This window comes from Macaca fascicularis, chromosome 7 (assembly GCF_037993035.2).
Source record: "Macaca fascicularis isolate 582-1 chromosome 7, T2T-MFA8v1.1".
Lineage (NCBI taxonomy): Eukaryota > Metazoa > Chordata > Mammalia > Primates > Cercopithecidae > Macaca > Macaca fascicularis.
In genome coordinates this window covers 89,564,363-89,591,364 of record NC_088381.1, presented here as the reverse complement: position 1 = coordinate 89,591,364, position 27,002 = coordinate 89,564,363, and the positions used below count along the sequence as shown (strand labels likewise).

The 27,002-nt window shown below is 36.8% G+C and overlaps 2 gene segments (V, D, J or C); both read right to left on the bottom strand.

Annotated features, from left to right (window-relative positions):
• Positions 1–3,601: 3,601 nt before the first annotated feature.
• Positions 3,602–6,121, bottom strand: LOC135971937 (T cell receptor alpha variable 14/delta variable 4-like). The segment is given in 2 exon segments: positions 3,602–5,771; positions 5,936–6,121. Coding segments are annotated over 2 exon segments (558 nt in total).
• Positions 6,122–11,527: 5,406 nt separating this feature from the next.
• LOC107130351 (T cell receptor alpha variable 8-3-like) lies at positions 11,528–25,800 on the bottom strand. The segment is given in 4 exon segments: positions 11,528–11,654; positions 18,958–19,010; positions 25,025–25,511; positions 25,620–25,800. Coding segments are annotated over 3 exon segments (561 nt in total).
• Between the last annotated feature and the right edge of the window lie 1,202 nt (positions 25,801–27,002).

Below are 27,002 nucleotides of genomic sequence, written 5' to 3'. Positions count from 1 at the left end.
CAAGGGTGAGGATTATGAAACTCTTTCATAAAATGTCTATGAAAGACTCCATCTACTAGATGTGAAAGTAGCTGTAAAAGTACATTTGGCTTATTTTAATTTGTTCTCTACTATTTATTTGGTAGAATTATCTAGAGGTTCTATTATAGTAAATGGTTCAAGAAATCCACTCACCTTGCTCATTCTATATTGAAAACAGTAGCAGCTATATTAGAGGCAGCAGCATAAGCTACACAAGCTCAGGGTACTCGAAGAGACATATTCAACTAAATAAGATTCCAGATCTCAGAAATAAAATGAGGTACTTTAAAAATTTTTAATTTTAAATTTAAATTTAAATTTGAAATTTAAAATTTAAATTAAAATTTTAAAATTATAAATTTTAAAAGTAGAATTTTAAAATTAATACTATGTATCCAACTGCTATTTTATATCAAATTATATGAATATGAATATATGGATATTCATTCTAACTGATTTAATAAGATGTATAAATGCTTATTACAATGTGTTTTATATTGGCATGGGACACTTGCAAATATATATTCAGTTTCTTCAGTGAATTTTTAAATATGTTCTTTTAAGTTCTTGGATACATGTTCAGAATATGCAGCTTTGTTACATAGGTAAACGTGTACCATGGTGATTTGCTGCACCTATCAACCCATTATCTAGGTATTAAGCCTCGCATGCATTAGCTCTTTATCCTGACGCTTTCCCTCCCCCTGCCTCCCCAACAGGCTCCAGTGTGTGTTGTTCCCCTTCCTGCGTCCATGTGTTCTCACTGTTCAGTTCCCACTTATAAGTGAGAACTTGTGGTGTTTGATTTTCTGTTCCTGTGTTAGTTGGCTGAGGATAAGGGCTTTTACCCCCATCCATGTCCCTGCAAAGGACATGATCGCATTTATTTTTATTGCTGCATAGTATCCAAGGTGTATATGAACCATATTTTGTTCACCCAGTCTATCATTGATGGGCATTTGGGTTGATGGTACTTCTATGCTATTGTGAATAGTGCTCCAATTAGCATATATGTACAGGTATCTTTATAATAGAATGATTTCTATTCCTTTGGGTGTATACCTGGTAATGAGATTGCTGGGTCAAATGGTATTTCTGGCTGTAGGTCTTTGAGGAATCACCACATTGTCTTCCACAATGGTTAAACTAATTTGCGTTCCAACCAAGAGTGCAAAAGCATTTCTATTTCTCCACACCCTTGCCAGCATCTGTTGTTTCTTGACTTTTACATAGGAGAGTAGGCTGGGTGTGGTAGTGGCTCACGCCTGTAATCCCAGCACTTTGGGAGGCCGAGATGGGCAGATCACGAGGTCAGGAGTTTGAAACAAGCCTGAACAACAGGTTGAAACCTCGTCTCTACTAAAAATACAAAAATTAACTGGGTATGGTGGTGGCGTGCGCATGTAATCTCAGCTACTCAGGAGGCTGAGGCAGGAGAATCACTTGAACCCGGGAGGCAGAGGTTGCAGTAAGCCGAGATTGTACCACTGCACTCCAGTCTGAGCAACAGAGCAAGACTCCATCTTAAAAAACAAAAAAAAAAAAAAATCGGGGAGTAAATATTTTTATCGTCCTATTTTTTTAGGTGTTGGGTTAAGATTAGGCTAGGTTCATAAAATAAAATTTAATGGTTCAAGCAGTATGAATATATTGCAAATTATCTATACTTTAAAGTTAGAAACTCTTAGCTATATAACCAAGATGATTTTTAAATAACATTTCTTTGTACTGGGAATATCAGTAAAAATGAATATATAAAAGATAATTTCATTTAAAATGCATATATATAGATGAATGTGTGGGAACAGTTTTATGCAAATCCATATGAAGATAAAATTAAGAAACTTCACAATGTAATAGAGAACATAAAAGATCCTATACAAATGAAAAAATATCATTTTTCTGAATAAAAACGTACAAAAGCAAGTTGATATTTGTTAACATATTCATTAAATGCCATTTCAACTTTCTGGTTTTTAGACATTTTTGTTTTGTCAGTTTAACAGAAGGGTATTGAACATAAGGAAAATGTGACAGAACTTTTAACATACTGAAAACTAAATGTGCAAGAATTATTTTTTAAAACCTTGAAAAAGATTTTTCGTGAAAAGTGATTTACCCTAAGAGATTATAAAATTTACTGTGAAACGACATTTTGAGATTGTCATAGAATTAAACAAATAGATCAGTAGAACTAAATAAACTGTGTGGAAACATAGTGAAAGGGAAATTTCTTATATTTCAAAAATGGTGATTCATTTTAGAAGAAAAGATGTCTTATTTACATATAAATGAAAAGGTTTGTGCCTCTTTGAGGAAGATTCACCACATGTCCTTCTGGAAGTCACTAATAAATTATCACTTCATGGATAAGAATGTTGAGAGGCAGGTAAATCTGTAGTATGGAAACTGATTTCTTCCACATTCGAGGTGTTAATAAGATGAAATAAGCCCTTAGCACAAAGTTTGTCACATAGTAGATATCTTTAGAAAATAAATGTGAGTACCATTTACTCACAGCAAACAAACCTAAATCAAACTAATCCACTAAACAATATAAACATCATAACATATTTAGAAGGGAAACATAAAAGGTTTCAATGCCTTTCTTATTGAAAACAATGCCAATAACACAGTAAATACAAGGAGATTTCAAAAGGTTCATGTAAAGTAAAATTAAAATATAAAAATTAAGCAATGGTAACAAAAGCCAAAATTGACAAGTGGGATCTAATTAAACTAAAGAGCTTCTGCACAGCAAGAGAAACTACCATCAGAGTGAACAGGCAACCTACAGAATGGGAGAAAATTTTTGCAATCTACTCGTCTGACAAAGGGCTAATATCCAGAACCTATAAAGAACTCAAACAAATTTACAAGAGAAAAATAAACAACCCCATCAAAAAGTGGGTGAAGGATATGAACAGACATTTCTCAAAAGAAGACATACATACAGCCAACAGACACATGAAAAAATGCTCGTCATCACTGGCCATCAGAGAAATGTAAATCAAAGCCACAATGAGATATCATCTCACACCAGTTAGAATGACAATCATTAAAAAGTCAGGAAACAACAGGTGCTGGAGAGGATGTGGAGAAATAGGAACACTTTTACACTGTTGGTGGAATTGTAAACTAGTTCAACCATTGTGGAAAACAGTATGGCGATTCCTCAAGGATCTAGAACTAGAAATACTGTATGACCCAGCCATCCCCTTACTGGATATATACCCAAAGGATTATAAATCATGCTGCTATAAAGACACATGCACACGTATGTTTATTGCGGCACTATTCACAATAGCAAAGACTTGGAATCAACCCAAATGTCCATCAGTGACAGACTGGATTAAGAAAATGTGGCACATATACACCATGGAATACTACGCAGCCATAAAAAAGGATGAATTCGTGTCCTTTGTAGGGACATGGATGCAGCTGGAAACCATCATTCTCAGGAAACTATCACAAGAACAGAAAACCAAACACCACATGTTCTCACTCATAGGAGGGAATTGAACAATGAGATCACTTGGACATGGGAAGGGGAACATCACACACCGGGGCCTATTATGGAAAGCGGGGACGGGGGAGGGATGGCATTGGGAGTCATACCTGATGTAAATGATGAGTTGATGGGTGCTGACGAGTTGATGGGTGCAGCACACCAACATGGCACATGTATACATATGTAACAAACCTGCACGTTGTGCACATGTACCCTAGAACTTAAAGTATAGTAAAAAATAAAAATAAAAAAAAGAACTGACCTTCCAACATAAAAAAATAAATAAATAAAATATAAAAATTTAAAAAGCCTTTATTCCTGAAATAAGCTCCATCGAGCTCAAAACACTTTTGTAAGCAACGATACTAGCCATTTAGTTCATTGCTGCATAACTGAGGGTCCCGGGAATTTAATCATGTCAATGAGTTCTTTTTTACTTACTAACTAAAGAAAATGGGTGCCCTTTAAAGATTTTTTTAAGATTAAGAAACAAAAAGGGGTTCAAGGAGCCAAATCAAGGCTATGTAGATGCCTAATGATTTTCCATCAATACTCTTACAAAATTGCCCTTGTTTGATGAGAGGAATGAGCAGGATCATTGTCATGGTGAAGAAGAAATCTCTGGTGGAGCTTTCCTAGGCACTTATCTCCTAAAGCTTTGGCTACATATCTCAAAACATGCCTATGATAAGCAAATGGTTTTGCTCTTTGGCCCTTGAGAAAGCCAACAAGCAAAATTCCTTGAGCATCCCAAAAAACTGTTGCCATAATTTTTGCACTTTACTGGTCCACCTTTGCTTTGACTGGACCACTTCCACCTCTTGGTAGCCATTGTTTTGATTGTGCATTGCCTTCAGAATTATACTGGTAAAGCCATGCTTTATCTCTTGTTACAGTTCTTCAAAGAAACGCATCAGGAGCTTGATCCTACTTGCTTAAAATTTCTGTTGAAAGCTCTGATCTTGTCTGCAACTGATCTAGGTGCAATGGTTTTGGCACCCATCGAATGGAAAGTTTGCTCAACTTTAATTTTCAGTCATAATTGTGTAAGCTAAGCCAACTGAGGTGTCTGTGGTGTTGGTTATTGTTTCTACCATTAATCATCAGTCCATTTCAATCAGGGCACAAATAAGATTAACATTTTCCAAACCAATTAGTGTGGATGGTCTGCAACTGCAGGCTTTACCTTCAACATTGTCTCATCCCTTCTTAAAATGAGTTATCCACTTACAAACTGCTGATTTATTTGGAGCATTGACCTCGTAAACTTTCATAGAGAACTAATGATTTCACAATTCTACTACCCAACCTTCACCATAAATGTGAAACTTTTTTTTTTGCTTCATTTTAGCAGAATCTGTTGCTCAAATAGGGGTTCTTTTCAGATTGTTGTCTTATTTTTCTTAGTGCCTCAAAGTAGATCCTGTCTACATATAACAATTTAAGTGTAAGTTCATTTTGGTGCAAAAAAAAATTGAAATCCAAAAATAGTTTTTATAATACACATTTTTCATGAACTTTTTGCAGATCCCCAGTATTTACTGAACAAATTGTTGTGAAAATTCACAGAGACTTTTAATGATTTTTCAGTCAAATATTTTTGAATCCAGTTCAATTTAGTGGCCAAATGGCAAATTGTTTATTGTGGCTGTTTTTTATCTTCAACTTTCAGTCACAAATTTGATATGTCTAACTTTAAACCAAAGATTCAGAGATAAGAAAGTTTTTAATTAATGATAATTTTGATCATGGTCTGTGAACTTAAAGAGGTGTTTTCTTAGAGTGAATGTATTTCCTACAACACTGCCTCTGTGCTGCCACAGCTGTAGCCACTTCCTGTCTGTGATGTTGATTTCCCGCCTTGGTTCTCCAGCAGATGGAGGTCTCAAGCAGGTCCCCGGGGCTTTTGTACACCTCCCTCCGACGGTTCTCTCACTGTGCCCTCTCATTGCACAGAAATACGTTGCTGAGTCCCCCACTTGTGAAGCAGAGATGACAAGGTTGACGGATTTTCTTGCCTTCTGGAAGTTCAATGAGTAGCGGCCTTCTGTTGCATTTTGCTTGTCATAAGACATCTGAAGAATAAGAAAAATCATCTCTCCACTGCTGGGTTGCTTGTACCAGAATAGACCGTAATTTTGATCACTGGTGTCATATGTGCAGTCCAGAGTCACAGCCTCCTTTTCCTGCACGAACATTGCTGGTTGGGTTTGAGTTATCTTCTGGGCAATGCCAGATCCTGAAGGAAAAAAAAGAGAATTTGAAGGTTTAAGGATAAAGTGGGTTGGAACAAAGAAGTGCGATTTTTGTACCCCATTACCCCTCCTTCCCAACGTTTCCATAAAGATACTTCCAAGGTCCTTAGTTGAAACAGAAAGTCCATTCCCACTAGGCCATCCCTACCTAGCCAGAGTGAAGCTGTGACCACCTTCAGCAGGCTAGAAAGTAACATGTTTGATTCTTTTTCTAGACAAAAAAAAAATCTTCTTCTTTATTTTCAGGACTCTGCACTGTGAGGTGAACCTGGCATGGTGGGAGAAGAATTACTGGGCCATGTGCTGCTGCTACTGCTGCCCTAGAACAGGAAACAGAGGTTTCCTGGTATAGCACACTAGTGTGTGTTATCTCGCACTTCTCTATGAGAACCTCACCCAATGCAAACTTTCTTTTGGATCAACCAACTCTTAATTTGTTAACAAATCTGAAAATAAACATGGTCACATTGAGAGGAAAAATGATCATTCGACCAACTACTGTATTTTGTCATTGCACCTGTGATGGAACTGGGAGATTGACACGTATTTATGCCTGTAATGAATTATAGAGCCAATGTAAGATACCGTAATCCTCTAGCCTCACATCTATGTATGTTGTTGTTTCTCCTAAAGTACAAATACATCACATTGTGATAAGAAGGTTTGGACAAATCTCTGCAGATCTTTTGCATTATCTATTGATATAACAATATTCCTCCTCAATTCCAATGCCTATCCAGTTGCCGATCTTGGAGCCAAACTCAGAAAAACAATCTCTCTTTGATGAAGAGTTTAGAATTAACCCCTCAGATATCAAGTTGTATTTTAAAGGTCCCGTTCTCTTTCCTATTCAGTTTCAACAGCCAGCTCTGTTCATACGGATCATATTAGATATCAGAGTTTGGTTATAAGGTTATTAAGCCTTTGAATTTATATTTTTTCCATGACTTCAATTCAGACCCCAAATAAGCCCCAGCAAGCCACTCCGTTTTGTACGCCCAGCTCTGAAGAGAATGTATTCTGGGCAATCCCATATACAGGACAACTGATTATAGGATCACTGATTGCAACAAACTTTCTTTCTGTGTGAATATTAAAGGCCATGCCCTAGTGATACCATTCAACAACATTGCAAACAACAAAGGTCATTGCCTTGCTACTGTAATTTATTTCTTAATATAGTAGCCATAGCTTATGGTTCTTGTCTTAAAATAGCTTATCTTAGCCTTGTCAAAACTGATTGAAGTATCTTCAGATCTTTCACAGGAATCACCATTAAATCTTATGATACCACATACAGTACAAGTTATCTGTTTTGTAAAAGCATCCATTATTTTTTCTTCCAGTTGGTGGACTAATTATGAAATATTACAAATTTATCTTCATAGTGTTCAACTCCATTACACTTCTCAATCAATAAATCTTTTAATTGCATTTTTGTTATTTAAGAAGTGTCCATACCCAAACAGATATTTTGAACAGTCTTATATCAACTTCTGATTAACTAACTGAACAATTAATTAAACACTTAGTTAATTAATTGTTTTAATGTCTTATACTCAAAGTTGAAAAGGAATAACATGAAACTTATTATGTAATAACTACCCAAGACTCTATTATAAAATTCAATCTCTTAGAAGAAGTAAAATTAATGCAGTAGCTGAACTTGTGACTCTCGTTTTTGCATGTCAAATTATGATAAATATAAACAGTGATAGTCAATGTTTTAACGTAGTTCACAACTTCCAAATATAATGGAACTGATGAGGTTTCTTGACCTTCTTTACTTCTTCTTAACCTTCTCGTATATTTCATGTATCTTTATAAAAATAGACACCAAATACTTAAATTATTTGATGCCTTCATGCTATTCAAACAAATTTCCTAATGAAGACAAAGTCCCATGTATGAAACGCACTTTAGAAGCTAGAAAAAAAGTACATGAGCAGAGGATCATGCTAAACATGCTTTTCTGACTAAAGTCCTTATGCAAGCACCTCTTATGGAATTAGTGGCACATCCATGGAAAATGTCAATAACTCTCTTAGATAAATTATTGATTTGTTTGATCAGTGATGATAAGATATATCAAGGCCAGAAAGGCTGTTTGGTGGAACCAAATGATTATCAATGAACACTTTTTAATACCCCTCAGGGACCACTCATCACAGTAGGGACATGTTGACTGCAATATTAAACATCTGTGGAGAGACTTTTCTAGAATAGTAGGGAATGTAGACAGTTCATGTCCTTTTTGGAACCTCCAAAATTCCACGAAAACTGTAAAAATTGAATATGAACTGGAATACTGTCCTAAGGGAACAGTTGAGTATGTTTTAGACAGTTCTACTACCTAAGGGGTTGTGAGTATGCACTAGTAAGAGTTGTTTTATTTTCTACATGAGTTGAAGCACTCACCTGTCATAAAGACACAGCACCTGCAATAGCTAAATCAATTGATTTCCATGTCTTATCCGTGCCAATTCAAATTATCTATATGTAGAGGAACATATTTTTCTAGGACAGTTATGTAAGGTTTTGCTCTCACTCAGGAACTTTGCTTTTCTTATCACCTCCTGGTCCTCTGAAAATGTTGAAACAACATAGGACTATTAAGAATAAAATGAATTACCCTATCAGACATCTGTGAACTCCCATGGCCTAAAGCATTGTTACTTTTAGCTCTAACAGCCTTGCATTCTTCCGCCTCCCAAAGTCATGTGTCATCTCACTATGAACTGGTCACTAGTAGGCCCATATTACTCAGAATGTTCTGAACCACACATATTCCATTCTTACACACTTAACTATTAATAGACAAATAAACCCATTATATTCAGTCCTTTAACCAACAGGTACAGGTTCTTTCCTGGCCTTTCATTTAATCAGCTTTTACTTTACTTAAGTATTCAAAAAATTTTTCGAAGAAATATTGCCTTTGAACTTGTGGAAATGTGTTCTTGACAACACAAGAAGAGAAGCCAACGTGACTATAGCAACAGGGATTGCAGTGATGGCACCACAAGCCAAGAAATGCTGACAGAGCTAGAAGAGGCAAGGAACAGATTTGTCTCTGCAGCCTCTGGAGGGGGCCCTACTGATGCCTTGATTTCAGCCCAGTGAAACTGATTGAAAAAAATAGGTATCTATTGTTTTAAGATAGCAAGTTTGTACAGAGGCAACAAAAAATACATCAAACTTGGTGTATTTGTTCAATGTGTTTTATTTAGCTCCATTGATCTGTTTCATTCTATGCCAACCTCAGAAGGTAATTTTATAGTAAATTTTATTACCTACTAGTGTCTCTCCTCATCAGTACCATTTTCCATTTAAAGTTTAATGCTTAAATGTGTCTGAATCTAAGCTGTGTACTGACTTTGCACACTCTAGCTAGAGAATTTTTCTTCTTACATTGGAAAAATTGACAACTAAGATACAGCAAATAAACCAATTGTAATTACACTCTTTTAAGCAATAAATAAATAGACTATAAGCCATGATGCCCACTCACTCCATTTCAGTCTGGGAGGAAATGGACTGATCAAGAGTCAGCTTTCTTCTCTGGAGAGAAGCTAGTGGTATAGACAGGAAAATAACAAAAGCCAGTTGAGTTGTTGGGCTACAATACTGACCTTGCTTGTTCAGTTGTTTTTAACCCTAATTTAATCTAATGACTTTTCCTATAAGACCAACCTAATAACTAACAGCCATAATTCAGCCAGAAGGGATCATTCTCACCCTACCAATTGCCAGTTATATCCATCCTTAGGAATAATATGAGGAATAATATGAGGAATAATATTAGCCTACTCTTGACCACAGGTGGGAGAATTAGGGAATTAATTATTTGTGCAACTTCTTTATTTTCATTATTTTTATCGACAACACTAAAAGATAAGACTTTTGAAAAGGAAACTGTGCTAGTATTGTTTAAAGCAGTCAAAACATGAAAATGAGGTGGGGTATTTGGAACAAGCTACTACAAATTAACTATGCAAATGCCTCCTGCAATTTACTAATAAGAATTGAATAAAGTAGCTGAAAAACATTTATTAAAAACATTCCCACATACCTCAGAAAGAAAAAGGTAGCAATAAAAATTAAATGTCTAGAAAAAATTTAATTATCTTAAAACAACGAAGTTTTATGGAAAAGAATGACATAGATAGATGGAAAGAAATATTAAGCTCTCAAATATTCAAGTAAACTAAATATATATTTTATGAGTTTAATTATTCACAAATAAAATTATACATTTAATTCAACCACAAAGCCTAAATTAAAATTTTGAATATACAAGTTTAATCCATTTTTTTCTCTCTTTAACAAACATCTACTGATTATGAACAATGTGAAAAAGCTTACACTAGGTTCTGCAGAAATAGCAGTGATTAAAAAACATAACTCGTCTTAATTCTGTGAGAGGGTAAATAAGAAGAGATACCAATAAGATTTTGAAGAAGAATATACTGATGAGTCTAATCTGAGGTTCACATTTTAAAGTCACTTCCTGTTTTAATTTCCCTCACACACACAGGGTATATATCCAAACTTGACTCTAAAGGAAAACGCATCACATTTTCCCTACAAGAAACAGCAGGTAGAAAGGGCTGTCAAATTTTACCACAGATACAGAGAGTGAGAAAATGAAAATAATTGTGACTTATGAAAATTTCTCACAGAGCTATTAAAAAGCATGTGTTTGAGGAGAGGACTTGACGAAGTGAGAAAAGCTCAATTTGAGACATAAGAAAAGGTGAAAAAATCATGATCCTAATTATAATAGGACTCTATGAAGAAACAAAGCTACATATTAGGCTGGTGCAAAAGTAATTGCTGTTTTTGCCATTAAAAACCATGGCAAAAACAGCAATTACTTTTGCACCAATCTAATATTAGCAAAAAACTATCTGGATACAGAATTATCAATTTTGTGTTTTTTGTATTTTACACATTATCTGGTGTTGGCTTGCAATGTTTTACAATAAGAAAAAGATAACAAAAGCAATTTTGAAAACTAAGTTATAATTTATCCATAATAGGGATTACAATATTGATACTAAGGGGTTATATATAGGAGAGGAGTCTGAATAGCAAATGTAAAGTCACATTTAAAGACTAGATTACAAAATCAAACATCACTAAATCTCTGTAAGGATCCCTTGAGCAGGGCTTCCTGATTGCTGAACACATGGTGGGTGGCATAGCCAGAGAAGGCATGGAAGCTCAGTGCCATTTTTCCCATACCTTGCCCTATGCATTTCTTTAGCTGACTCTTTACTATGTACATGTATATCAAAACTTCATGTTGCTAACTTAAATGTGTACCATACTTTTTTTTGAAAAACGGAATCCATTAAGCATCAACTGTCCAACAAAATGCTCTAAACCTTTCTGGGTCTCCTTGAATCTAACCTTCTTATTATATGGTTTTAATATCCATATGTTAGTTTCCACTTATGAACAAACAAAATGATAAGTGTTATAATTAAAATTTATTCTAAAGGAAAGGAGATGCTGCTTCACCTCCCATCTCAGGTTTGGGTGATGGTTACAGGTGCCTGGGAAGCAATGTGTATTCTCTGCACAGAAGTAGACAGCTGAGTCTCCAGGTTCAGTAGCTGCAATTTGCAGAGAGAGATGTTTCATTGTCTTATTCAATAAAACGGTGAGTCTTTGGCCTTGCCTCTTAGCCATATTTGAACGGATGTCCATAATGGATTGAGGACCTTTTCCAGATTCCTGCTTATACCAAAGGAAGTAGTCTGAGGCACTGTCTGAATAAGTACAGTTGATAACAGAGTTGTCTCCCTCCTGAACACTCACGGTAGGAAGATGCAGCCCCACACTCTCTCCTCTGCTCACCCCTGTGCAGAAAGAAAAAGAAAAAGGTTTATCAAGTTATTATTCTCCAGAATTTTCTTTTTCTACAGTAACTAGAGGAAACCTAAATAAAGCAACTCTTCCCCTGGACATCTCAAAAACATCACCTAATATACTGTGTTACCCAAAACTCTAAACTCACAGTCCAGCTGCAGCCACAAGTACATAAATGAAGCTCGAATGCATGCCATCATTGTTCTTCCCAAATATGATCAGTCATAAACCTACAATCTCCAGCCATAAGAGCTACTTCTATCATCGGGTTTTCCTTGCTTTCCTCTAAAAATCATAGCGGTTTCTCACATTGTCTACTCAGCCAATAGAAAAAGGCTTTGCTTCTGCCATAAACCTGTTTATTCAGTATCCACTAAAACGAACCCTCCATGTGTTCCGCATTAGCAGAGAAGCACTGCCATCTTGTGGTCACATTCGTAGCTACTAAACTTGCTGTTTGAATGTTTTTCTATAACCCTGTGAGGAACTCAGATAAACAAAAGGAGCAATAGGTCAAACAAATAAAGTCCTCACACTGAGATTAAGTTCACAGTAAGAATGTAGACATCAAGATTGATATTATGCAAACTAATGAGTCATTGTTAAAAAGTTGGAAAGAGGTAGATGTTGCAGGTGTTTATACGATGATGCACCAAGTTTACATGTTTGAAATCAGGAAAGCACCATGATTCACTCTCCTGGACAAAGAAAAGTAATATATTCCCTTGCAGTCAAATCTATCATCACGATTTGCTTGTTCCGGAGAAAAACTCTTTCTTAAAAGAATATGTAAGCCAAAGATAAGAGTAAGAGAGAGGACCGCTCAATATTTCAAGTGCATATTATCTCAGGTTCTGCTTCTCCAAGATTGGTCTTCCCCATGACCTTCTATTCCCAGAGACTTAACAGTACCAACACTCAAAATGTGGAATCTTTCTTTGGTAAAGATGGCCTTAATAAAAGGTAAAGAATTAAAGTACAATGATAAAGGAGAAGGGGGACAAGTTCCATTAGTTATTAATACTCCAACAATAGGAACAATTTGACCCATAGATTGGGCTGGTTTGCAAGGAGAAATCTGGCATGTTTTAATAAGTCTTTTCCTATTGCTATGTGGCTTGTATTCTGCAAAGCACAGAAAGAACAAGGAGAAATTCTCGGAAAACATCAGGCTGCAGGCTCCAAAAATGAAGCCACATGTAAATTCCTTATTGAGTATTGAGGTGCTTTTATTTTCTGATATCAAAATGAATGATATCAATATGGCATGTCCTTAAATACAATGACTGACTCATATCTTCAGTGGAACTTGTCTCTAAAATATGAGCCAAATCATCTGGCATGGACTGCTCTTGCCTTAGCCATTGCTAGCTCTGATTCCATATCTGCCGTTTTCTCCCAAACTCCACTACAACATTCTTGCCTAAGATATTGATAAAGTCCTTCAGTCTTGTACGTTTCTGGGTTTATCTATCCTTGCCCAAAAAACATGTCTCATCTACTTTAATTTTTGATACGTTCTGATTAGTTCTGTAAAAATAAATCTATGGAAGCCAAAATATTGCTTGTGTCCACTAGGAGGGATAGTGCAAAACTAAATAAGTGACCATGGGGAAAGTTTCCTCAGAAACCAATACTATCTCCTTTCCAGAAGGAAAGCACCTTTCCTGTGACTTGTACTCACTAGGGCCCTGGAATTATAGAGACTCAATATAATTTCTTATTCACATCTTGCACCCTTAAGTATGTAAGGACAGTTATGATGAAAAATATCAACTAAAAGATACAAATATAGATATGTATACATAAAATGTGTGGTTTTACATATGTAAAACTTCTCTGTTCTAAGGATTTTCCCTTTTCTCATTCATTCCTTATACAATATAATTCTCAAATCCTTTATTGGATGAATTTCTCTCCTTTTGCTAATGGAAAATTTAGGTCAATATTTGGCCTTTTGAGTATAGCATTAAGAACTGAATATAATGGTCTAAATATGACCACTCATATGGATTCGGCATATTAACTATGCCTTAGGTATAGCCATCCCCTGGACAAAATTCCCAACCCTATGATTATTTCATTGAATATTACCTAACTCATTGTCAATGTGTTGGCCCAGAAAAGATTTTCTAACCCCTTCATGAACTGTCACCTACATGAGGACATGTTATCCTTAGCTTCTCTATTCTAATTATTATTTTTTGACAATGTAGAGTAATGCTCACTATGTCCACATCCTTCCTTTGAGAAATATCCACCCAGCATAATGAATATATCTTACTATTTTTAGGAAAGTCCTTAGAAACGCCTCTGGGGGTTGAGGGTGGTACCATCACGTTTGGCTCACTCCCACAGCAGCCAGTGAGTCATGGACTGATTTCCTCGTAGAATAACAGTGGCTCAGCCTGAGTATCTTTCTTGCCCAAAGTGGTAAATGTTTACACAAACTGGAACTCTCCGCTCTCATGGTCAAAGTGATTGGACCAAGGCTTTCTGGGAACCAAAATGCACAGGTCAGCCTGGTAGGGCTGCCGTTAGATAGTTTCTCGTTGTTCAACAATATGTGCCTGCAGGAATAGGCAAGAGTAAGAATGCTAAGGAGGAAGTGAGGAAATTCAGTTTCTTTCTACTCCTAGATCATTTACTATCTAATGGTTTCCATACTGGCATTTTGGATATAGTTTTCGTGTTTGTAAAATGAAGTTGAACTAAAAGGTTTCTAAGTGCTTTTATAAGTCTAACATTCTTTTATACTATTTAACAGAGCAAATATTTACTGAGGACTGATTGTGTACAATATAGAGCACGGGAGTAGTCAGAAATTATCCTGCATCAAGGGACTCCAAGACCATCGTCACGCCCACATGCAATCTAGTGGGTCTGAGGTTACCCTAACCAATCCTTGGGCTCCGTCAGAAGCAGAGACAGAGTCTTCTGTGATCTCAGCACTTTGGGAGACCTAGACAGGAGGATCACTTGAGCTCAGGAGTTCAGGGCTAAAGCAAACTATAATTTTGTCACTGCACTTGAGTTTGGGCAATGGAGCAAGACCTCTTCTCTTAAAAAATAAATATTTTTTTAAAAAGTAACAAAGTGGCTTACTGATATGTATATGATTCACTATGTTTGTTTGTGCATTCTTTCATTGTATCTTCAATTATAAGAAAAATTAATTTGAAAATTAGCCTCTAAGTCGATAACTGGGTCATTCAAAACTTCGCAGGAAAATAATATTCCTTTCCATCAAGCTGCTACCCTTGCATTTAATTTCTGTTTTGAAACCTGCAGATATTCAAATTGTAATGTATTAATTTTCAAAACTAGAGTTTCTAAACTTTTGTTTGTTTGTTTGTTTGTTTTGAGACGGAGTCTTGTTGTCCCCCAGGCTGGAGTGCAGTGGCCAGATCTCGGCTCACTGCAAGCTCCGCCTCCCGGGTTCACGCCATTCTCCTGCCTCAGCCTCCTGAGTAGCTGGGACTACAGGCGCACGCCACCACGCCCGGCTAATTTTTTATAATTTTCGTAGAGACGGGGTTTCACCGTGTTAGCCAGGATGGTCTCGATCTCCTGACCTCGTGATCTGCTCGCCTCGGCCTCCCAAAGTTCTGGGATTACAGGTGTGAGTCACCGCGCCTGGCTGAGTTTCTAAACTTTTTGAAGGATTCAGATAACTCCTCAACATGCCTTATTGCAATGTTCATGATCAGTCTTTTATTTAAAAGTTTTTAAGTTTAAAAACATAAGTTTTAAAAATTCATCTGAACAGGAAACCACCCACAGTGGCCCAGTGAGACTGCACAGCAATCTCTCAAGAGAGGAAGAGGCACTATTTCTAATGTATGAAGATATAGGGTTTTTTTAAAGCACTTTATGTAAGAGTAGTTTACAGATAATATGTGAGGAAGGGAGATGGTACCTCTCAGAAGAATCTGTGTCTCAGCTGGGTTAAGTAGAGCTTTAAAGAGTAATTGGAAGAGAAACCCCATTTCCCAAATTACACAGTTTGACAGAAAATTAGAGAATTCAAATATATGAAAATTCTGATAAATGAAAACTATTTGATAACATGCATTGTGAATTTAGAAATAAATAGTTTCTTGAAATTAGGAGATTAGAAAATGTTTCCAACTAGAGGTTGGTTGGTTGGAGGAAAAATAGGATGTGTGTATGATATCCACTCTGATTTAATTTCTACCTCTCCCCTTCCTCTGTCCAGACCTTTCCCCACACACCCTGCAGGCTCTCACAACTGCTCTGACCAGGCCACACATTGCTGGTCAAATTAAATATTGTCCTCTCCCTATTCTCTTTCTGTTCTTGATCCTTATTTTATTCCTATTTTCTTCTCTTCTGTTTATTCTTCTTCCTTCTAGTCTCAGAGAAGATATAAGAAAAGATCAGATATCAGGGGTATTTAGAATAATTTCCAGGTCAGTGAATTTCATGAATTTTAATCATAAGAATTTAGAAACTGAAAACATGTAATGGAGATTTTTTCTAATGAGCCTCCATGCTCCCAATGCCCATTAAAACTCCAATTCCCTTACCTCTGCTTACAGAAGCATCTTCACAACGGATTCATAGACCTGTGAACTCCAGCTTTCTGAGGTTTTATATAGAATGTCAGAGCTGAAAACCTAAGATGAACTTTACACACACATCACCCACCACCCCGCACCAGCTCCCTGTTATCTGTGATTTGACTGACTCGCATGTCCTCTTGTACCCTGTTCCATCCTCTGAGAACATCAGAAAAAGTCTGTATTTCTGGAACTCCTCGAGTGCCCCCTAGTGGACTGAAACTATCAACAACGACCACTTTGCACCAACGTAGCTCCTTAGTAGTCACACAACACAGCCCCATTCACTTCACGTTTCCTATGAAGGAAACGGAGGTGGTCAGAAAACAATGTAACTGCCTAGATTGAATGGGGGTTAACAGTGAACCAATTACCACTTTTAAAATGCCATTTCATGGAAATTAATATCTTAAAATAATTTGGCAATTCCCATCTTGTGCAATTTATTTGAATTCTCTGATTTTGTTTTAGAAAATCCAAAAAGATTTTTTGAAGTATTACCATAAGTGATTAATTTATTAGGTTTTAAGAGTATATAAAAAGTGATGAGACATTAGTTTATAATCTACTGAAGAGTACAAAACTACACATGTCTATAATAAAATCAGTAAAATCTATAATAAAATCACACTGTGATCCTAAGCGGAGTGTGAACTAAAAGCTAATGATCCCAGAGGTGGGGGAAATACTTAGGAAGGTTGGACAAGACCTTATAAAGAGGGTGGTCATTTTCCCCTTTCTCTCCTTTTTCATGAGGATAATAGAATAGGATATGGATAAACCTTTATGATGGCTTTTATGACTTTTTATTGGTTTAATATTAGAAAGAATTGATGAACATTTGAAATTATTAAAAGTGATACAACATACTAGGTAGACAAAAATCTACTTTTACTACCACTCCCAATTCTGATTCTTTCATCACTCATTACCCTAATTCTCCCTTCATCTTATCAATTTGGAGTTGATACTTCCAAATGTTTTACTATAGCATTATATACATGTACTAAATACAAAAAAAAACTGAAAATAAATAGTATTTTGGTTATTATTTTTAAATTTAATACAAAATGATACACCTCATGCATACCTTTTTGTAACTCACATTATAAATTCAATAATGTATCTTGTAGAGCTTATTATATTAACACATATGGGAACTTCTGCTACATTGCATCCTATTAGAGATATACTTCAGTTTATATAGTCCTCTCCTATTGATGAAGACTTAAGATGATATATGATATAGTTTGGATCTGTGTCCCCGCCCAAATCTCATGTTGAAATGTAATCCTCAAAGTCACAGGTGAGCGATGACTACCTGGGCTCATGGTGTTGGGATAAAATAATTTGCCATGACTGTTGTAGATAAAGAAAGGCAGATCTATTAAAGAAAGCGTGAAAGTAGTTGCCAGGGAGCAATCAGCAGAAGAGGAGCTGACGGTAAGGAAACAAAGGCTTGCTGGAGATTTTACAGGATGTTTTTGGGTTGCAGAGTGCTACATGCAGTACTGATAATGCCAAGGTAGCATTATCTAACTAAGGTAGCAAGGAACTAACTTGCATTCTTCTGTCAACTGGGGTTTTGGATGATAGATAGAGGTGTTTGATGATAAGCAGGAAGTCTGTGAGTTATGTATGTTATTTGCTCAGGAGAGCTACAGGTTCCGAGCCATAAAGACCTATAACTTATCTGCTTCCTCTTTCTATGTCCTGGACCATGAAAAAAAGGCAGACCTATAGCTTATTTGCTTTATCCCTTTGCTTTCCCCTGGTTCTGCCAGCCTGACTCCTTTTCCCTAATCAGGATTCCACACCCAATGCTGGAGGTCAGGCCTGGTAGGAGGTGACTGGGTCATGGGGGTGGATTTCCCCCTTGCTACTGTCCAGAGTGCTCCTGAGATCTGTTTGTTTAAAAGTGTGTAGTACCTTCCTTTCTCTCTGGGTTCTGCTTTTGCCATGTAAGACGGCCTCTCCCTCTTTACCTTCCACCTTGAGTAAAAGCTCCCTGAGGCCTCCCCAGAAGCAGATGCCACTGTGCTTCCTGTACGGTCTGTGGAACTGTGAGCCACTTAAATCTCTTTTCTTTATAAATTATCATGTCTCAGCATTTTTTATAACAGTGTGAGAACAGACTAATACAACGGTTTTTTTAAACTATGAAATACAATGCTGCAATAAACTTTTTGAGCATTCTACTTTATTCACATGTTCTCATGTTTCTCCAGGAGCAAAGACTATGAGCCAGTGAAGGCATCTATGTGGCCAATGGTGAAAAACACTCCAGGCAGAGGGAAGATCAGGGACAACGGCTCTGAGGAGGAAGGGAGCAAATTCATGTTGCAATTATTGTGTCGGATGGTTTTCTTTTCTATTACTTTTCTTAATGTACATTGGAGCTATAGTTTATTGTTCATTTCATAATATCTTGCTGAAATTATTGTCCTGATGTATATAACTATGTGTAGTTTCTTCCAATCAGCCACGAAGGTAATTCTAGAAATCATAAGTCAGCAGGAGGTAAAGGAGAAGGACTGGGACATACAAGGAAAAGATGTTACAGAACAACACTGAGGGAAAAAAAAGAATACCATTGGGCATAAAAATTAGATTTATGTATGCATACACATATATACATACATTTATATGCATATTTCTATACATACATTTGTATAACAGGGGTACTTATCATAACAGAAATATACATTACCTTTTCAAAGCAGTATGAAGAAACATCAAACTATCAATGCAAGAGAAGACAGGCTAAAAAGAAACAAGAAAAAATCAAGAAAACACTATGTAAAACAAATAAATTTAAAATGGATCCAAGCATGTCAGCAATCAAAACATATATTTTTTTAAAAGATTCTCTGATTGAATCAAAATTTAAAATATTGATACATACTACTTGAAAAAAACAGAAAACAATCCTCAAGAAAGCTGAGCATATATGATGGGATTCTTCCTGCTGCTCCTGTGTTTAAGGACTGTAGCCACCTTCCTCATCTGCTTAACCCACTGCATTTGTCCTAAACAACTTCAAAAGAACTTCAATTCTTTTTCTTTTAGAATGTCAGTTCTGCTGATGAGGTGGTAAAGGAGGAGTGCAAGAGAAAAATAGCAAGTTAGCTAAATTGGCTTCTGCACAGGTAGACTTTAATATTAGAGAAACAATAAGACAGAAGTAAAAAAAAAATAACATTCAGACAGAAAACAAAATGGGGAAAGAAAGGAAAACTGTCAGAGATAAAATACCAAGCAGAAATTAAGATTTATCTTCAGGAAAGAACAAATCTAAACATGAAAGAATTCTGCACCCCAATGGAACAAAGGAAAAAGAAGCCACCTCTGAAAAAGAGCTTTCAATTTTTATCACTGGTTTTTTGCAGTTTAGAAAATTTTATAAGTTATCTGTATTTGTAATTGCACATTTCTCATTCCTCTGGAAAGAAACTCAATACAGGAAAATCTCATCATCAAAATTATACATGATTATTGTGTGCAAGAGAAATTAGTAAAGCAGTGCATAAAGGTTTCAACTGTTTTGTTTGCGAATGTAATATTTACTTGGAGAGTTGTTATGGACTGAGTTCTATCCGACTCAAAATTTACATATTGAAGCCCTTACCCCCAGTACCTCAGAATGTAACGGTGCTTGAAAATAGGGTCTTTAAAGAAATAATTAAGGTAAAATGATGTCACATAGGTGGACTCTAATTCAGTATGACTGCTGTTCTTATAAGAAAAGGAAATTTGGACACAGACATGCGTACCCTCAAGGGCAAGACCATGTAAGGACACAGTGAAAAGTCAACATGATCTGCAAACTTCAGAAGAAATTGACCCTGCTAACAACTTGATCTTGAGCTTCTAGCCTGTGGAACTCTGAGATAATAAATTATGTTGTTTATGTCACCTAGTCTGTGGTATTTTGTTATGCCAGCCTTAGAATATTAATATAAAGGTCAATTTTATTGTCCCATTATATAAGACATATCACAAAAAACAATTTGACTGTTGAGCAAGGATTATAATTACATGACTTACAGATCTTCAGGACCTGCAGGAACAATGACCTAAATTTTGTTCATAATATCTGACTATCAGTTACCAAGTAAGAATAAAGATACCACAGTGTTAGGATGTATAATTTACATTAAATCTTTTCGACAAAAGCCAGAGGATATTGGGTATGTGCTGGTTAAGTCTCAACTCTAAGGAGAGTCAACTGACTTAGTCAAGAAAGCAAACTCCAGGGTGGTCACCCACTGTTGTTATTAACACATAAGGCCACAACAGAGGAAACTACAGTTCAGCTACCCACAGCTTGAATAATACCCAAAGCTTTGCTAAATAGCATAGGCAATATTAGATGTTGGGTTTTTATTTGCAAAACTAGTGACATATTAGGTAGCATAATGAATGATAGAAAATGGTTTTTAAATAAAGGTATTTAAGATACATGTTTCAACTAAAGTATTTTAGAGGCACACCCTACCCTTGAAATACAGGATATAAACATCTAGAACAACTGTACCTTGCACTCTTAAGAATGATACCAAAGATTTAATCCCTAAAAGATTCTATGTCCAGTCAGTGGTGTGCACAGCTGAATGGATAAACAAATTGTGCTTTATCCATATAATAAGATACTACTCAGCAATAGCAATAATGAAAGACTGATACACATGAGAACATGGGGGAATCTAAAAAATGCGATGAATGAAAGAAACCAGGCACAAAAGAGTATGCATGATTCCATTGATTTGAAGTCTATAATGGGTAAAGTAAATCTAAGGTGATAGAAATAAGAACATCTATTGTCTCCAGAAGGTGAGTTGACTAGAAAGGCACACATAAAACTTTCTAGGGTGACAGAAATATTCTGTCTACAGATGGTTTTGCAATTATCATTGTCTTCTCCCTCCATCTGAAGGAAATAGAATAATCAAAAAATAATGATGTATTAAGAGAGTTACATGCAAGAAAAATGACTTAGAATTATAATCTCCAGACACATCCTCATAGGTGAATGAATGCCTGTTTGTGTGGTATGCTAAAACCTTTTAAAATTGATTTCAATTTGCGCCAATGGTATAATAGTATTCTGTGTATAATGTGCACAAAATGTTAATAGTAAAATTAATTTTATTAACATAGTAACAATACTTCCAAATTCTTAATAAAATTATTGTAAAGTTTTCTCATAATTATATAACAATAATGTAAATAAAACAATAAGTAAGTAAAACAATAAATCAATAGAGAAATAAAACAAGAAAACTACTTTGATATCTCAGGCAGGAGTGGGAGGGGAGATGGAGGATGCTTTCCAGTTGCTTGAAGTCCTTGGTGCATGTCTCAGTCTAGTACAATCAGGAAAGAGAAACCATATAATTTCAACAGAAAGATTCTAAGGATTAATAAACAGAGTGTTAGAGTAACAAGAGAATGAATAATATGAAAAACAGAAAACTCTGCTATTCCTATTCCTGTAGGAATAGCAGACATAAGGTGCAGCCTCTACTCCTAGGGCAGGGTAGGATAACCAGGGAAGAGGCTTCTAGCCCTACCCTCAGGGCTGAGACCCAGATGTTATTGAAAAGACACAGCTGTGGCTCACTGGATGAAAGGGAAGTCGCTGTGGTGCTGTACCAGCAGAACTTGCTAGAAATCCACCCTCTAGAACATGGCAGAAAATCATCCTCTAGGACACTGGGGAAAGCTGTTCACGGGGAAGTGTCTCACTGCAGGCTCTCTTCCACAGAATCACCCCAAAACAGGGGGGTTCTGAAGGAAACTCCTGGGCACTGTGCACTGCAGGAAACTGGTGCAAGTGCTCTGCGTGAACTGGACACTGGAGAAGACTCCCATGGTGCAGGATCCTGATGAGTGAGCACACGGAAAGCAGAAAGCAAAACCTTTTCTTCCTGACTCTCTACTACAAAGCTTAACATTGTGTCAACTGGCAAAGGAAAATGGTCGAAGGTTCCAGATCCACCTTCACAGAAGCAGCAAGGGTGAATTTAGAGCTGAGAGTCAATAAATTGATTCCTTCAACTACTTCAAGCTTCTCTATGCAACACACACATTCTTCTACACACATTTGAAACATGTACAACAACAAAATAATTCTATACTTCTATCTCCTTCGAGATACAGAAATCCGCCTTGCAACTGAAGAACTTTTCATTCTTTCTCCAAAATGAAGAGATGCACAACCCCAAAAGTCATTGACTTTATCACTGATTACATTAATAGTTCTTCAAATTCAGGGACAGTCCTTCCTAAATTTTTTTTTAAAAGCAGGATCTTGTTCTGTCATCCAGGCTAGAGAACGGTGTCATGATCACAGCTCAGTGTAACTTTGAACTCCTGGGCCCATGCAATCCTCCTGAGTAGCTAGGACTACAGGTGGGCACCACCATGCCTGGCTAATTTTTTTAATTGTTTGTAGAGATGTTGTCTTGCTATGTTGCCCAGGCTGGTCTTGAAATCCTTGCCTCAAGTGATCCTCCTGCCTAAGCCTCCTACAGTGCAGAAACTACAGGTGAGAGCCACTTCACTCAGCCTGAAAATTCTGTTACCTTCACACTAAATTATAAAGTTTATTTCCAACAGCTTGTACATAAGATAAAAACACGATGTAGGGAGAGAAGAAAATGTTTAGCATATGTGCTGTTGTCTCCCAATCAGGGCTCTAGCTTGATCTTCAGTAAAATGTTCCGCCTTTCAATTAGGGTACCTGTTTCTGGGTGATGGAATATGTGGTAAGATCAGTTAATTACAAGAAAATTCAGAATTCTTTCTGAACAGTCGGAATGATTGATATCATTGATAAAATAACTCATAATCTCCACTTTCTTAATATAATTCCTTATTTTGGAAAGTTTCTCCTACAAATCATGTACTTATATAAAAGCAACAAATTATTAATAGAAGGAAGCAAGACTACTTTGATTTTTCAGGCAGAAGTGAATGCTTCTCCCTGAAGGCAGAAGGGGAATGCTCTCCCAGCTGCTTAGGGTCCTTGGTATGAAATTTATTTTTCTTTAATATTCAGTTTGAGATCAGAATCAAAAGAAATGGGCAGTTCTTTCTCAAATCGATCTGCATAAAGTGCTCATGATACTATGATGAGTCCTTTTGGGCAGCGTGGCTGAGCTGATGACAATGAGTCACTTGAAATTATTTGTCTTATCAGTGGTAGATGAGAGTGTGGTCCAAAACCAGCAAAGAAGGAAGGGACTGAGGCAGGAACGTTAAATGAGCATACATTTCTTTTTCATAATTTTATATATCTGACACATCATTCACCTTCTTCACAGCATTCCAGAAATCACTTAAACATATTTATCACATGTAGTCATATCACCACATCCTAAAACATACTGTTGACATCTTGGTTCACCATTTGGCTAAGGAGTGCCATTGCCCACAATTTACTAATTTGATCTATATTTTCAGGGTCCCTATGCACCTACCCTCGTAGACATTATAGTATGAGCTAAATGGCAGCTAAAGAGCTCTCTCCTCCTCCTTCTCCTTTTCCTCCGAAGCACTGGTTATCCTCCGAGGCAGCAAGCAGACAAGGAGTTTCTTATACAGTTCTTTCCACTCTAGACATAAGACAGTCACACATTTATACTTTCCAGCAGCTGCCTGGAATCCAGTACCATTGTAACTCTTATCAGTATTTCTAACACAGCTTGGCATCGCAAAACTTACCACATGACAGATTATCAAAATGTTACTATAAAAGAATCGATCTTTGGCCAGGTTCAGTGGCTCATGCCTATAATACTAGTATTTTGGGGGGCCGAGGTTGGAGGATTGCTTGAGCTCAGGAGTTTGAAACCAGCCTGGGCAACATAGTGAGACCTTTTCTCCACTAAAAATAAAATTTAAAAAAAAATCAGCCAGGCATGGTGGTGTGCACCTGTAGTCTCAGCTACTCAGGAAGCTGACTGAGGTGGGAGAATTGCTTGAGGCTGGGGGTGTGGGTCAAGGCTGCAGTGAGCTATGATCATGCCACTGCACTCCAGCCTAGGTGAATGAGTAAAACCCTATCTCCAAAAAAAGAATCAATCTTTAATATTTCAATAGTGAAACCATGTAACAACAGAGTGAAAGCAACAAGTAAAAGTGTCAGTAGCTAGAAGAGATGAATGGAATTTCATAGAAAAACTTACAGTGTAGATTTGCATAATTAATATATCAATAGAATAGAAGCTATTTTTATAACTGTGAAAAAGTCTTTGGAGAAACACTGATGAATTCTAAATCTTCATTCTCCTTGTGCACTATTCCTAGTTGCCAGAACTCACATCGCTGTGACAATTTTCTGAGTCCTTCATGATTCTAATGAAACTTTCACCATTGGCTAATAATTTCTCATAATTCTTCCTAAATAGAGTTACTGAGACAAGATACCCTGAAACCTGAATAGCACAGTTAAAGCCAGAAAAAATAAATTCTAAGAAAATACCCTATGAATGACCAGCTCAAGAATGCAAACTTGCAAGGTAAGAAAATGAGAAGCTTATCTTTTGTTTTCTGGGTTAGTTGAGAGATTAAATGATAAATGAAAACCAAGGTTATCCTAGACCATATCAACATTCCCATAGTCAACCACTTAATGCAGTCACGGTCAAGGAAAGGTCCTTGAGAACCTGATTGTTAGGTGATAAGAAGTATGTCTCCTCCATCATTCTAGAATACTATTTCCTACTATGCAGTTTCTTCAATTAACAAAAAGCTTCTAAAACAAAGTTTACCTGACATGGGACACAGCAGGAATTGCAGAATTATATAGAAATGCCTGGATGTGCTCAGCTTTCTTTGCCTCACTCACCATCCTAAAAGCAAGAGATCTTTGAAAATGCCACAGGAAGATACACTGAGTCTCTGAAAACTTCTCTAGCATAGGCAGTTTGTGTTCAGCTCCCCCTGCAGACCTAGGCACTGTGGCACCCGCAGCACAGAAGTACTCAGCAGCATCACTCCAATGCACAGAGGGTTTCCTCAGGTTGAAGGAATATTGACTCCTCTTAAATTCAGCCTCAAAGCCTTTAATGCCTTGAACCACAGTGTCTCCTGAAAAGTACTTCAGGAGCAGCTGGAGGCCTTGGCCGGGGGACTGGACATACCAGAAGAGAGAAGGTGTTGCCCCGTAGGAATAGTTACATCTCAACTCCAGTGAGGCTCCTTCAGAGACAGTGATATGGATATCAGGCTGGGTCACTGACTGGGCTCTGGCAGTTCCTGGAAAAACAATGTGCTATCAGTGAAAGCAGTGCAGACTCAGTATAAAAAGTAAGCATTTCTAGTCAGAACCTGTGAAACTATAGACCATAAAGAAATTTTACTCACTCAGGACAAAATGTATCCCCAGCAGTGGGATGAACACCAGGAGCATGGCTGAGCAAGGGAAACACTATAGGCTCTTTTCTGCAAGATCTCCAGAGAACAAGAAGGAAAGTGGCTGAAGAGACCAAGAACAAGAAGTGTGCGGAAGGTTTGCTGGACGAGCTCCTTGCTTATATAAAACTACAAAACCTGCAGAGATGAATGTGGTTGCTTTTAAACCTCTGATTCTTGTCACTTGTCTCTGTCTAGAAAGAACTCAACCAGCTGCAGGAAGAAGAAACTGAGCAGTGAATTGATCTTCAACAGAAACAAAAGCTCCAGTTTGTGCAGCCTCGCCCTCTGGAGGCCAAGTGCAGAACGGGAGTTTAGCAGAGACCGCTCATTAGTGTGTTCTTCCTGTTTTCTGAGATGTATCAAAACTTCCACAGGACGTGTTTCTTCCTGACCAAATCTATGATGGTGTTTTAGTGCTAGAGTCCATTAGCAATAAGATTTCACGTAAAAATGGAGTAATACGTCACCTCACAGAGGAATCGTTATTGAAAGTATATCAGAATTTAGATATGAGTCCATGAGAGTCTGGGCTCAGACCAATTGCCCTGGACTGAGTTTTGGATGGTTCAGTGTTGCCACAGTGGTGATGGAGGATGGTAGAGACATTTCCCTCGGATGGTGCTTGTGCAGCCATACAGGAAAAGATTTCACATAAGGAGAGTAGTGCCTCCATGCAACTAATGACAAGGCATAACTCATGATGGGAAGGCTTTGCCTCTAGGGGTAAAGAAAATAAAACTACAGAAACCTCTTGGGCTGAAGGAAATACAACCACAACAAGCGAGAAATAAAAGTTGAAATTTAAAAATAAAAACAAATAATAATAAATGTAGATGGGAACAAAAATAAAACTCTGAAAACATGAGAATGGAGAAAGTCACTGCTTTTTCTGTGGTTAATGGGACCCTTGACAAAGTCAGAATACTTCTTTCCTTTGATTTGAAAGTATAAGCCCAGTTCTCTCCTTGGGTTCTTGATTCACTTGTTCCTGTCGGAAAAGATTGTCTTGAATGAAGAAAATTAAGTAATGCTATCATTTTGTAAAAGTGTAGCCTTTGAGTGTAAACTTCTAATTCTTAATGCCATATGCTCATTTCTCTTCTCTTGAATATTTCTTCCTAAATTAAAGAATAGAAATAAAATGGAAATAGACTAAAATTCACAAGAGTAGAAAAAAATGAAGGTCATCTGGTGAAGGTCATCTGGTGACATATTTCTAGGAGACAGAAAGTAGGTGGGATTATATTGAAGATTAAAGCAGAGCAGAAAAAAAAATATTCGAAAATAAGCTATGAGGAACAACTTCTTCTGAATTTCAGAATGGTGGTCATT